Source organism: Garra rufa, chromosome 23 (assembly GCF_049309525.1).
Source record: "Garra rufa chromosome 23, GarRuf1.0, whole genome shotgun sequence".
In the NCBI taxonomy this organism is placed as follows: domain Eukaryota; kingdom Metazoa; phylum Chordata; class Actinopteri; order Cypriniformes; family Cyprinidae; genus Garra; species Garra rufa.
In genome coordinates this window covers 36,254,543-36,269,679 of record NC_133383.1, presented here as the reverse complement: position 1 = coordinate 36,269,679, position 15,137 = coordinate 36,254,543, and the positions used below count along the sequence as shown (strand labels likewise).

Sequence of the window (15,137 nt, the reverse complement as noted above, 5' to 3'; positions counted from 1 at the left end):
AGTTTTCATTTAGGCTTTATAGACTTTTGGGTATATTTGGACAGGCCCCTTTTCTAAACAATCCCGTTATAGCTTCCCAAATGCTAAGTTTCAACCTTTTTTTATAATTATTGACCTAGAGAGTCCAGAGAATTACACTGCAGTGTTTTTTTCCAGATTGAGCCAAAAAAAAGACTAGTTTGCAAAAGTTTTACAAATGGTTTGATTGACAGCAGTGGTTCTAGAGGCAAAGTTGTTCGCAATGAGACACTCTATCGTATGATATGAATATTGTCTGTATGTGTAAAAAAACCGTGCAATATACAAACATTTACACCTTTAAAAAAATTCAATATTGACCCCAGTGGCCGATTTCTTTTACATTTCTTATAGACCTTAAGGGCCATGAGTCAAACAAGCCCACAGAGTTTCGTTCCGATCAACCTCCATTAACCTTAATAGATGCTCAAAGTTCATTGGCCTATGGCAGCCATGTTTTTTTGAGATACGCAAATGTCCATATATCCACTTGTGGCACTTTGGACCAAGACCATGTGTACTGATTTTCATGTAAATAGCACAAATAGCTGCATAGTTATGGCCGCTTTTAAGTTTTTTCCCTCTTAGTGGCCAAGTGGCCAAGCTCTGCAACTTTTTTCATGTAACCTCAGGTTTAGCTCTTACATATGCGTTGTGAGTTTGGCGAAGATATCTCAATCCGTTCAAAAGTTATAGCTGTTTTAGTAAAGGCAGCCTTGCCTCTTTCGAATGTTTTGGCGTCCCTTTGCAACAAAGGGTCGAAAGTTCAAGTTTTTTTTTTTAAATATTGATATTCACTGTTCCTGCATCAGTTTGATTCTGATCAGGTGAAAAATCTAGAACTAGTACAAGCAAGTACAAGCAAGTTCGTACTTTTGATCGCTGTAGCGCCCCCGTCAGGTCGATTTGGGTGAGCTTTGGTGACGTTGTAGACAGCATGAGTACTACCATCCCTAAAAGTTACAAGTTTCTACGACTTACGGTTTGATCTGCACGATCATTTTTAATGTGGAGATTGCCAATCCTTGGCCATTCTAACAGTTACAATATGGTTTCAACACTACGCACTTGAACTTCTAAATATAAAAATAATAGATTCCTCAAAATATTAATATATACTATAATAGTACATAAATAATATTAAAATTATACTTGAACCAAAAGTAATTTTTCAGCCACTGGGGTCAAACGTTGTTGGAAACACTCATCAAAATATCTTGTTTTGTGTGTTCCTATAAAGGAAAGTCAGTTATACAAGTTTGAAACCACTACAGGGGAAGTAAATGATGGCCAGCTATTCCTTTAAGAAATCAGCTTGTGTTAAACATCCAATGATACAGTAAGTGAATATTTTATTTCTGACTGATGTCATTCCTAAGTTGTTTCAAGACAAGTCACACAGTTGCTCTACAGAGCACTATAATTACAAAAATCTTACCCGGGCAGGTCCGATTTCAATGCTCTGGAGAAATTTTTGTAGAAACTCAGTGATGGGATCCCAGGGGTAGATGCTGTTGGAACCGTCCAGCACTATGACAATGTCCATATCCTGCTTGCACTCTGAAACAAGCAAATAAACGTAATGAGCACCTTCTTTACAACTATATAGTGAGAAAGAGAAATAAATACCATTTTGTTTTCGTTTAAATTCCTGAAGGGAAGCTGAATGCCAAAAGCCAACTAGAATGTTTACATAGGAAATACATTACAACTGAGTGAAACTGTACAAGCTTATATAAAAATGTTACGAAACATATTGAGCCATGAAATTGAAAGTGACACTGACCTCATTCTGACAGAAAAACAGTGATTAATCACAGCTTATGCCGTTTTTCCAATCGCTTTTTGTATATGGAAGAAATTGTGCTTTAAAATGACATGACCTTTCGTTACTAACTCAATATATTTCGTACATCTGTTTACACCGTGGTGAATTAAGGCTTGGATTGCGTGCCTAAATGCTAACCAGTGCTATTTGCCATTTAGAATCAAACTGAGAATTCAAATTTGAATTGAATGCAGCAAAATTCAAATGAAATGATCCGATGGACAGTCTTTCCTGTGCTGGCTGTTGCTATGATACATGTGTGTTTAAGATGAGTCACTGGTTCCGTGTTGCGTTGCGAGATGTCAGCTCTCCTAAACACTGTCCTAACATGGACATGTGGCGCAGGGGGGACTGGCTGTGGTTTACACGGCTGGAATGCGCTAATGTACACTAACAACACGTGTGTATCGTACCTTGTACAGCGGGAGCGATGGAGTTGAGAACTTTGAAGGAGGAGCTGACATTCGAACAGATCCCAGTGATATACTGCTGCTTTCCACACATGTAGCCATACTGAGGACCGCAGGCCTGTCCAGAGCGAATGAGAGAGAAAGATTGGAGCAGTGAGTGGCTGATATGACATGAAACTTTATGGTCCTCACAGAAAAAAGACTAGCATGTCTTATATTTTCTTATATACAAAGTCTATCTTATGCTTATTAAGGCTGCATTTATTTGATCTTTAAAAATTGTTAAATATTATTGCAGTTTAAAATAGCAATTTTGCAAAGCAGTGATGCAAAGCTGAATTTTCAGCATCATTACTCCAGTCTTCAGTGTCACACGATCCTTCAGAAATCATTCTAAAATGCTGATTTATTATCAGTGTTAAAAACTGCTGCTTAATATTTTTTTGGAAACAGTGATACTTTTCCAGGATTCTTTGATGAATAAAAAGTTAAAATCAACATTTATTTAAAATAGAAATCTTTTGCAATAATATACACTTTTGTTTAAACGTTTGAGGTCAGTAATTAAACAAAATTATAAAAAAGTGATAAAATGTTCTTTTTAACTTTTTATTAATCAAAGAATCCTGAAAAAGTGTCAGAGGTTGCAAAAAAATATTAAGCGGCACAAATGCTTTCACAATTGATAATAAATAAATCAGCATATTCGCAGCAGTGATTTCTGAAGGATCATGTGACATTGAAGACTGGAGTAATGATCACAGAGTAAAGCATCACAGAAATAAATAACCTTTTAAAGTATATTAAAATAGAACACAGTTATTTTAAATTGTAATAATATTTCACAATACTACTGTTTTCACTGGAATTTAGATCAAATAAATGCAGCATTAATGAGCCTAAGAAACTTTACATTACATTAAATTACTTTTTAAAATATATTCAAATATAAACCAGTTATTTTAAGTTGTAATTATTTTTAAAATTACAAAAATATACACTACCAGTCAAAAGTTTTTGAACAGTATTTTAATATTTTTTAAAGAAGTCTCTTCTGCTCACCAAGCCTGCATTTATTTGATCCAAAGTACAGCAAAAACAGCAAACGTTTGAAATATTTTACTATTTAAAATAACTGTTTTCTATTTGAATATATTTAAAAAATGTAATTTATTTCTGTGATTTCAAAGCTGAATTTTTAACATTATTACTCCAGTCACATGATCCTTCAGAAATCATTCTACTATTCTGATTTGCTGCTCAAAAATCATTTATTATTTTTATTATGTTGAAAACAGCTGAGTAGAATTTTTCAGGTTTCTTTGATGAATAGAAAGTTCAGAAGAAGTGCATTTATCTGAAATTGAAATCTTTTGTAACTTTATACATGTCTTTATCATCACGTTTTTTTTTATTTTAAGCATCCCATCTAAATAAAGTATTAATTTCTATAATTTCTTCCCTCCAAAAAAATGACTCCAAACTTTTGATTTCAGATAAATGCTGATCTTTGGATTTTTCAATTCATTAAAGAATCCTAAAAAAAATTACTAAACTGTTTTAAATATTGATATTATTATTATTATTATTATTATTAATAACAACAACAACAATAATAATAATTATAAATGTTTCTTCAACAGCAAATCAGCATATTAGAATGATTTCTGAAGGATCATGTGACACTGAAGACTGGAGTAATGATACAAAAAATTAGCTTTAAAATCAGGAATAAATTCCATTTATAAATATAATAAAATATATTCAAATAAAAGTATTTTAAATAGTACATATATTTCACAATATTACTGCGTTTGCTGTACTTTGGATCAAATAAATGCATGCTTGGTGAGCAAAAGAAAATTCTTTAAAAAACATAAAAACTTTTGACTTGTATATAGTATATATATACAGTCTTGTGGAGTGACTATTAATTTTTTAATATAATTGTTGAGAGTTGAGAGGTTTACCTCCCACAATTAATTATTTAAATTATAATGTTTACGTGGAACTATTTCCGTTTCAGTTCTTTGCAGCACATGGAAAGCTGGAACTGCATGTGGGAACAGTTGGAAACAATGTGTCAAAAAGCTTAATACTACATGGGAATGTTTTGGTGTGACATACTGAACTCCATATAGTTTTCATTACCTTCTATTAAACCGGTTACATGGAATATTTGTATTTAAAATGTCATTTGTCACACTGCAGGACCATTTAAATAAACTAGCAAAATGTAAAAGGTGATAAAAAGTGGTGAGATATCCAGTTGTCACTTGCTCAAATACAGAATCAATTCAGTTCTGTGTTACAAACCTTGTCAAACAAAATCCTAGAAGAATTTCCATAACAATTTGGACTCAATCCTAATGGGATCAAACAAGATCCTACTGGATAAACCAAAATTCCTACTTTTCCATAGTTTTTTTTCCCCTCAGAATGTCAGTTCATCCTTTGGGATTACATTTGATTCATAGAGGATTTCTGTTTGATCCTATTAAGTTCCAATTATACATTACTTTAAGTGCTGGAAAAGCTGTGTATTCATGAACTGCAATCACAGATTGCTAACAATTTGTTCAGTCATAAAATAAAGCCAAACGCAGACATAGTGCCAGCATGTCATTGCTGTTCTATAATTATAAACATTAACTGGAAAACCGAGTGTTTCCACAAAGCTTTTTTTAATGTAATGATTTTAAAAAGTCTGTGATCAGACACTAATAATTAACAGAGGCTGAAGTAACAGTAACAGTAACAATCACATCCGCAGATGTTCCCTACCAGAAAGCCATTGCCGTCTGGGTTAACCACCAGCGTCGTCCCCATAGTCATGTTTTCCTTCACTTCATTTATGTTAGGAATTGTTGTGTTTTCTGTAAGAAAATAGACAAATATGCAGTCACAGTGAAAGGATATCTAAACAAAAACTCTCCTTCATTTCCCATAGACGCTTTTGTTTATACACAGAATCCAACAAAGGGGTTTTAATGGATAAAAACAACAGTTTTGCTATATTTTTGTCGCTTCCTGCTTCACAAACACACAATGTGAAAACAATGTAAGCCACAGGCTTGAAAACTAGTAAGAAAAATAATATTGTCAGCCAATACAATCTACATTGTCCATATTTTAGATATTACATTGTGACACTAAAACTGCAGACATGAATTAAACAAATGAAAACAGAGGGTAAAGATTGATCTGTTCTGAGATCTGAATTCCTGTTTCAAGTGTTTGTCATAGAGGTAGATCCCTGAAGTAATGAAAGACGACATGCAACATTGAGTTATCTGGTGAGGGATTATGTAATTATGTGTAGATTAGACATTAAAATGTTTTTTTGGATCACTTCCTGTCTAGGCCTCCCCTGAGAGTCAGACATTCAGGCGGAGGTTAACATACAAACAGATTTAGCGCCACAGGCTAATGAGTCATACAAACAAAACTTTCTATCATTGATCGAAATGTGCAGTGATGCAAAAATACTCTCTTAATGTGAGCATTTAATCGAAATGAATCACATTCTGAATGCACATTCTTGGTCTTTATCTTCTAATTCATGGTTCATGTTTTTACAAATCTTTAACAAGTCACGCCAAACATTTTTTTTTTCACACTTAAAGGAGAGGTTCACTTCCACAACACAAATTTACAGATAATGTACTCACCCCCTTGTCATCCAAGATGTTCATGTGCTTCTTTCTTAAGTCATAAAGAAAATTATGTTTTTGGAGAAAAACATTTCAGGATTTCTCTCCATATAGTGGACTTCTATGGTGCCCGAGTTTGAACTTCCAAAATGCAGTTTAAATGCGGCTTCAAAGGGCTCTAAATGACCCCAGTCGAGAAAGAAGTGTCTTATCTAGCGAAACAATTGATTATTTTCTAAAAAAAAAAAAAAACCTACACTTTTTATACTTTTTAACTTTTTAAAATTTAGGGTATGTTAAAAAAACCTCCCATTTCATTTTATCATCCAACTTCAAAACCCTTTTTTGTAAAGTTTGTTTAATTTTCTTTGCATGTACTAATCCTTTAATATGTTTTACTCAGAAATGTGTCACAATATAGTCAAGTCAAGTCAAGTCAAGTCACCTTTATTTATATAGCGCTTTTAACAATACGGATTGTGTCAAAGCACTGCACAGTAATTAAACAGCACAATAGTGTGTAAGTAACGCATTATTGTAAACAATCAATTAGAAATCCAGAAATCACAATAGTATATGATATCGCTGGAAAGTGTATAGTCTGGAAAAAATCCAGACCTTAATCTATTAAGATTAAGGGTCTGGCATCGAGCAATGAAAAGGGCCTAACTCGAGGGGCGGCACCAAGCATGCATTTGAAACTCTCACTGCACGCAATTGGATAACGCCACGACCAATCACTAAGTTTTCACTAAGCCCCATACGCTTAGCTACCAGCGGAGCTAATTGATAGATTAAACTCTTGCCGTATCCAGTCGGCAAAACAGCAAAAACGTCCTTCTTGCAAAGGAACGATTCGAGCGTGGTTTTCTGTTCCTCTTTTATATTAAAAGCCAAGTCTAACTCGTTCATTGTAGAGGCCAAAACTGTTTCAAACAACTGGTGTTCATCTGTAGCCATCTTTCAATGTTTACTAAATGATTCCGGACGTCGCAGCGCTGTCGTCATCATCTTAGCTCCCCTCTGGCCCGCCTACATCAGATACACCGATTTGATTGGTTCCCAGATCTGCTTACGTATTGCAGTAACGTGCATCATTGCTCGATGCCAGAGTGTCTTACAGAGACAATTCAAATTGTGCTCTCGCGAGACCTGTGGATTCCCAGGGTAGTCACAATACTAAACAAAAGTAAATTGCGCATACTGTTTTATGCTGTATTTAAAGGGGTCATTGGATGCCCATTTTCCACAAGTTCATATGATTCTTTAGGGTCCTAATGAAAAGTCTATAATATACTTTGGTTAAAAATTCTCAATAGTAGTGTAAAAAAAACACCCTTTTACCTTGTCAAAATCAGCTCTGCAAAATATCAACTAATTTTATTGCATGGTCCTTTAAATGCAAATGAGCTCTGCTTGCCCCGCCCCTCTCTGCTGTGGGATTATGAGCCGTAATGTTTACTTTAGCCACATTTAACCGTGTTTTGCCGCATTTAGCAGCGAAACTTGCCAACAAGCACATTATAAAGAAAGGCCATTTGCAAAGATGCAAAAAAAACCTTATACTCACTTCTGCTGTGGGTGAATCTGCATCAGGAACGATTCACACAAACAAAAGCCGCTTTTCCACTATCGGGCCGAACCGTTCTCAATGCGTAACCGTTCTGTTCCGTGCCGATTCGGGCCAGTCGGCACGGATACGGTTTGATTTTCCACTGCGGTGCAGATAACGGAACTATTTGGAATGTAAATACAAATGCGTCAGTCGTTGCCTTGGTAATGCAAGAGTAGGCAGCCCCGCTTCTACTGTTATTGTCCTTTTGGACGCGATATGTTTGAGTTTTTTTATTTTTTCCCGGCACTGTTTTGAACTTTTCTTAATGCCCTTCTCTGCAAGACACTGCGCTAAAAGTAAAAAAAACTTTTTCGTTTCTCTTTGCACCCTCCAGCTGTTGTTGAATTTTTCTTTCTGCCCAAATATCAATATTAGAGCAAATGTTTCATCCACATACCAAAGTGTCTCAGCCATTTGTATTTATATTTACCGTATCTGTTTACTGCGCACCCGCTTAGCCATAGAGAAACTGGTAGCCAGGCAACAGAGTGACGAAGCCATGCAAACGCATTTTATCAGCCCGGTTCAGCACGGTTGTCTAACCGTGCCGAGAATTCCGGGCCGAGAACGGTTTGTAATCGTTCCGTGCCGTACCAGGCTCAGGTGGAAACACAACTGGAACTGTACCCGACCGTTCTAAGAACGGTTCGGCCCGATAGTGGAAAAGCGGCTATAGACGCATATATAGATCGGGATCCGCGCTTTCCATTTAAAAACGAAAGTAACGTTAATCCTCTCCTTCAGCGGCTCAGATGTCGGGAGTACATGAATACTGCTATTTTCATTATTACATCCAACAACAGAACACCTCAACCGCTCAGTCGGAGACATTCTTGTCTTCCTCTGCACACAATGGCGATCAGAGTCGGACTGTTTCAGCTCGGTGAGGGCGGGTCTAAGGTAAGGCGCTCATGTCAATCAACTATTGTGGGAGTGGCCTCTATCGGTGTGCCATCACAATGACAAGAAGCTGATTTTAAAAAGGGGATATTACTTTTAAAGATAAAAAAAAAACCACTGGGTGGATTTTTATCATTGTAGGGTGTTTGTGTACACAAACTGGCAACACACATTAATGTTCAAACAACACATAAAAGTTCGTTTTGCATTAAATGACCCCTTTAAAGGGACAGTTCATGCAAAAATGAAAGTTCTGTCATTAATTACTCATGCATCATGTACTCTCATGAACGCACAGCGAAGACTGACATGGAAGAGAAGAAATTGTTAAATAAAATCATTATTTTTGAGTGAAAAAGTATTATTTTTGAACCACTGATATCACATGGACTATTTTAACAATGTCCTTACTACCTTTATTGGTCTTGAACGTGGTAGTACCATTGCTGTCTATGCAGGATCAGAAAGCTTTCGGATTTCATCAAAAATATCTTAATTTGTGTTCTGAAGATGAACGAAGATCTTACAGGTTTAGAACAACATGAGGGTGAGTAATTAATGACAGAATAATGACGGAATTTTCCTTTTTTTGTAAACTATCCTGTTAAGTAACACTGAAATGCTGCCCTATGGCCTCTCTATCACCACGTATGGCTGAAATGTAACATTTGTAGTTACTTGTAGAGTTGTTTTGATATGAGTTGTTTTGAGCACAGCTCTTCTGCGCAGATGAATTTGATGATTTTAGCTAAACATTTTGAGTCTGTAATCACAATATCAGGTTCACTGACAGGGTAGATATCTGAAAAATGTTGTCTGAGCAAGTAAATAGCATATCTGCCACCGATATAGCCAGAGATTCTTTTCTTTCCTTTAAGGATGAATGACCTAAACACAACCGAATTCACTAAAAAAAGAACCAAACACTCCAAATATAAATAACTAAATGGGGGTAAGGCGAGAACACGGAAATTGTTTGTTTTTCCTCCTTTGGTAAAGACCTCTGTACTAGCTTGTTCTTTCCACTTGTATTGAATTGCTTGAATTGTATCATTCCTCATTTGTAAGGAGCTTTAGATAAAAACATCTGCTAAATAAATGTAATAAATGTTAATGTAATGTAAATGACGCTTGAGTCAAGGTCAAAGTCTCTCTGGCCAGTCTCTGAGGCCACAATCTGCTTTTGCTCTTCTTGTATTCTCAGAATAACATCCCTCGAAAGTGTACGCAGATGCTTCATCTGTGGGGTTTTCTCTGTGCAGGTTTTACAGGCTACATCCAGGTGGTGTTAAGTGTCAAGACATTAACACTCACACAAGTGTGTGTAAAGCTTTCCTAAATTAAATTATCATACTAGCTCCTGAATTAGAAGGACGGGACTTTCGTATTTGGTGACTGATAGGAACTTGATCTGTTGACTAAGGACAGAGCAATATTTAAATGGTAAACCTAGATTTTCTATGTAAATATACTGTAAAATGCAATTTATTTCTGTGATGCAAAGCTGAATTTTCAGCATCATTACTCCAGTCTTTAGTGTCACATGATCTATCAGAAATCATTGTACAGTAATAAGCTATTTTGCTGCTTAAGAAACATTTCTTATTGTTTTCAATGTTGAAGACATTTGTGCTGCTTCATATTTCATATTTTTGACACAATTTGCATTGTATAAAGCACTATATAAATAAAGGTGACTTGACTTACTCGTGTTAACTTTAGGACTGAGGAAGCAGGTACCATTTCCCCTCTCTGGTGGTTTTATTAGAACCTCATTCTCAAATCTAGAGGAGTTTGCATGCCATGTCAGAGTGCCACTGCAGTGCATGGCATACTTCTCCACTAAAATCTGCTACCCTTGAGTCACGCAACAGTGTTCAGGATAGTCAAAATACCAGCTGAGGACCTATGACAATTTCTTGCCAACTGAGGTAATGTCTGTTACCCTTCCTGTAACAAATTTTCTGGTCGAACCACACCCACATGGTAAAAACACACAGTTAATAGTGTAAATACAGACGGTTGATACACAGCAATGAACAAAAATAGTTTACGGAAAACATGATGCCACTAACCGAACACACAAACGCTTACACAAGGCCACCTCTCACCTGGCAAAAGGAATTTTTCACATTGAGTTTTTCTCTTTTGTCCCACGGGGCACCTGTAGACGTCTCCGGTCCGTTTAGCCGGCTGTCCAGTCAGAGGAGAACCAATCAGAACCCTACAGAAAAAAGCAGGAAGTAGAGAGCAGGGTCATTTATCCCTGACCACAAAAAAAACCCTGGGGCTTTGTGAGAAAGTGGAAGCACACTGAGCCAAAGTGCAGTTGATTGATTCGCCAGTTTTCCAGTGGGAAAGAAAAGCATAACATAAATATGCACATGCTTATTTTTAAATATTGCAGCAAAATGGAACATATGTGAAATGTCAGAAGGGTGGGGAGAAAAGAGTTTCTTTTTTCTGTGTGATAACTGTTAGAGAGGTTGAATATGGTGCTGAAGGATGTGTGATGTTTTACCCTTGAAGCTCACTGTGATTTATATGCTTTACAGTGAGATAACGTGAAAGGTTGTTTATGTTTCATTATGTTCTACATCTGAGTGCACTTAGCCGAATAAAGAACGTTCGCCGTGTTCCTCAGATTTCTAATGGCGGTTTTTGACAACAGTGCTAAAAGTAGACATCCTTATGTAAGCATGTAAACAACTCAAGTCATTAACATTCCTGTGCACAAATGGGCCTTGACAGGAGTGGATACAAGCAGGAGCCCACGCAAACTTCCCTGGTTACAACTTTGAACACCAGTCACCTTTAAAGTCTACAAACAATATATTTTAGCCTTGACTGACTTATAATTCACAAAAAAATGTCATTCCAAACCTGTGTTTACATTAGGGCTGCACCTCGACTAAAGATTTTTCTGGTGGACTAGTAGTCGTTTTTTTTAACCATTAGTCGACTATTAGTCGCACGTTTATTAATAAACCATATAAACCATAATAATGAGCCTTTAATTGCCTACATAGCCTAAAAAGCGCTCAAGCGCGTGCAAAAAAGCTTCCCACAGCGCACCAGCAGATATAATAATCATTACTGTGTCATGAAAAAACAGCAAGGAGACTGCATTAACGTTTTAATAATTTATTGATAAACTAGTGCAAGCGTGGATACGCCTGTATATTTGTTTTGTATTTGAATTGGTTTATTTAAAAAGTAGACATTTCTTTCTCTTTAGATATATTTTCATGTCTGTAAGACATGGAGTTTCAAAGTGACGCGGTCAAGTTCATAGAGACTGAGACGGCAGAAAGCGCATGTTTTCTTTCATTATTTTACAAAAGCGCAACGTTTCGTTGTTATTCTGAGTGCACACAAATAAACATAAAGTTTTTCAGATTTGAAATATGTTTTACTTTTATCTGTATCATCAAAAATGATGGAGTATTTTAAGAGCAAGTGACCACACCAGTGCCTCCATCTGTCATGAATTAAGCATGCTACTATTCGGATTCCACACTCTGCACAGACACTGTAATAGTGCACTTTTTCTACACTGTAAAAAGTTTTCACCAGTTTCGACTTAAAAACTTAAGTTTAGCAGCTGCCTTAAAATATTAAGTTAAATCAACTTAATTCAACTCACAAGTTAAATCAACTCATTTTGATTGTAATACGTTAAAATGACTTGTAGTTTTAAGCTGATTTAACTTAAAAACTTAAGGCAGCTGCTGAACTTAGGTTTTTAAGTTGAATATAGTGAAAACTTTTTACAGTGTGGGTGAACATTAGATTGATCAGCCATGTAAAGTTGCTACTACATACAGTACATCTTTCAGGTGAAAAGCCATATCTGAGGTCGATGAATGATAGGTGAGTGTATGGGTGTTCTGCCCGATGTACAATATTATCACCGTTAATGATTTGTCCGTCAAGGACTGCGAGACTTTGTCACTTCCTGTGGATTTTTTGACTAAGTGACTAATACAATTTTGGTCGAGCAAGCCTCTTCTCATCGACTAATGGTTAGTCGACTATTAGAGGGCAGCCCTAGTTTACATCCAACTCAAAAGAAGAAAAATTGCATAATGCCTGCTCTTTTCCATACAATGAAAGTGAATAAAAACAGAGGTTGTCAAGTTAAAAAAAGCCAAAATGGCACCAAAAAGCAGCATGAAGTTTATTCCCATGACTATTTCAAGTCGTCTTAAGTCATATGAGAGCTTTAGGTGAGAAACAAGCTGGAATTCAAGTCACATTTACTTCCACTGTAACTTTAAAATCTCATTTGTGGTCAAATACATTGAAATATGTTGCATAAAGGTGCTCATTGTACAATTTCCTTAATGTCTTTGATGTCATAAACCACTTCTAGGATAATTTTATAATGCTTTATGCCATTTTTGAAGCTCAACACCTTTTGTCCACATTCACACTCATTGAATGGAAAAGAGCAGCAAGAACAGTCTGCAAAATAACTCCATTTGGATGAAAGAAATAGGAACGAAAACCAACACTGCAAAAAAAAAAGGCTTATTTAGTATTTTTCTCTTGTTTCTAGTCAAAATATCTAGAAAATGCATCTCAATTAAAGAATGTTTAGATATTTTGACTAGAAACAAGACAAAAATACTAAGTAAGACAAGCCTTTTTTTGCAGTGAAACTTTTTTGGGTGACATGGCATTAAGTCAATTTAAAGGGACATTCACTCAAAAAAGAAAATTAACCCCTTATTTATTCACCCTTAAGCCATCCTAAGTGTATATGACTTTATTCTTTCAGACGAATACAGTCGGATTTATATTAAAAAATGTCCTGGCTCTTCCAAGCTTTATAATGGCTGTTGAGATTTTGAAGTCCAATAAAGTGTATCCATCCATCATAAAAAGTGCTCCACACGGCTCCGGGGGGTTAATAAAGGCCCTCTCAAGTGAATCGATGTGTTTGTGTAAGAAAAATATCCATATTTAAAACTTTATGATCTGTAATCTCAAGCTTACAAGAGAGTGGTGTTCCAGCGGATAGTAAGCTCTGGTAAGAAGTGACGAACGCGGAAGCGGAGAGGAGAGAGCAAAACAAAACACCGGTCACGAATTAGAAGTACAAAACAAGAATTTGTGAAGAAAAATGTTGGAGGATTTTGATATAAGCTATTCCTATCCCTTTAAGTCTAGTCCACTAATTTCTATTTAATGAAAACATTTAAAATAAAAAGCAAATAAAAATAACTTCTTGTAGAAATGCGATTAAAAGACATGTTGGTTCTTTAAAGAATGTATGAATGATTTGTTTAAAGCTTTCCATTAAATTATTTTGGCTGTGATCCTCAAAAAAACAGTATTGTACTCTCTAAAATCCATCCAGATTATGTCTGTCAAGTCATCAAATTAATCTGAACAGGTCATTGGCAAGGTTTACAAGTCAGTCAAGGCCACCTGTGAGAGGTTTATGTAAAGCTGTCTTGGGGGTTTCACACCAGCTGAGGTGTTTCTCTGGAAATAGAGGGTTAACCATTACAAGCACTGCTAAAACGTGCTGCTGGACCCATTTTTAAGAGACTACAGATGTCTGAATTCACTAAGGTTTCACTGAGAGGAACTATTTCGTACAGTAGGGAATCCTTTCCATTTATTTATATTCATAATGGAGTTAGCAGGCCTTAGTACATTAGCTCAATGTCTTTATTGGAGAAAACAAGCCATTACAAAAGCAGACAACATCAGTGGAGCTCATATGACAATTCTAGAAATGGGATGGGATGGTTCTGAGTATATAATTTATTATGAAGTAGAAAATAAATGCATCAAAACTGCTTGCCATTGTCATGACACTCAAGCATGTGAATTGCTTAGATTGTACAAAATGGTAAATAGAGGGAAAAAACAATGACCAATCAGAATTCAGCATGCAATTACAATGGCATTTCAGATTTTGAATTTTGAATGGCGAACATTTGAATCACATACAGTGCCTTGCAAAAGAATTCATACCGCTTCATTTTTTTCACATTTTGTTTTGTTGCAGCATTATGTTAATCTGCTTTAAATTAGTTTTTCCCCACATCAATTTACACTCCATACACCATAATAATGACAAAGCAAAAACCAGATTTGCAAACTTTACAAATTTATTAAAAATAAAAGACTGAAATAAGTATATTCATACTTCATAGCATAAGTATTCATACCCTTAACTCAGTACATAGTTGAAGCACCTTTACAGCCTCAAGTCTATTTGGGTATGATGTGACAAGCTTTGCACATCTGCATTTGGCAATTATCTGCCATTCTTTGCCTCACCTTTTCACCTCTCAAGCTCTGTCAGCTTGGATGGGGGCTGGCAGACATTTTCTAGAGTCCTAGTTGTTCCAGTCGTCTTCCATTATGGATAATGCTTCTGTGAACCTTCAATGCAGCAGAATTTTTTCTGAACTCTTCCCTAGATCATTGCCTTAACGCAAGTCTGTCACTGAGCTCTACAGACAGTTATCTTGACCACAGGACTTGGTTTTTGCTCTGATATGCATTTTCAGCTGTTTAGACCTTTTCTGAGAGGTGTGTGCCTTTCTAAATCAGACTCATTCAAATGAATTTGCCACAGTTTAACTCCACTCAAAGTGTAGTAACATCTAGAAGCAATTTGAATGCTCCTGAGCTAAATTTTGAGTGTCCCAAAAAGGGTATGAATACTTATGGAACGGGATCTTTTCAGT

At 36.0% G+C, this 15,137-nt stretch overlaps 1 protein-coding gene across 1 annotated transcript in view; it reads right to left on the bottom strand.

Annotated features, from left to right (window-relative positions):
- Nucleotides 1-15,137, bottom strand: part of itga1 (integrin, alpha 1) — a 77,275-nt gene that overhangs the window by 39,031 nt on the left and 23,107 nt on the right. Inside the window, exons 3-6 of the mRNA XM_073829792.1 lie at nucleotides 10,536-10,648; nucleotides 5,041-5,132; nucleotides 2,260-2,374; nucleotides 1,457-1,578 (exon numbers count right to left, since the gene is read on the bottom strand). Of these exons, the coding sequence (XP_073685893.1) occupies nucleotides 1,457-1,578; nucleotides 2,260-2,374; nucleotides 5,041-5,132; nucleotides 10,536-10,648 (442 nt within the window). The remainder of the gene's footprint in view (nucleotides 1-1,456; nucleotides 1,579-2,259; nucleotides 2,375-5,040; nucleotides 5,133-10,535; nucleotides 10,649-15,137) is intronic.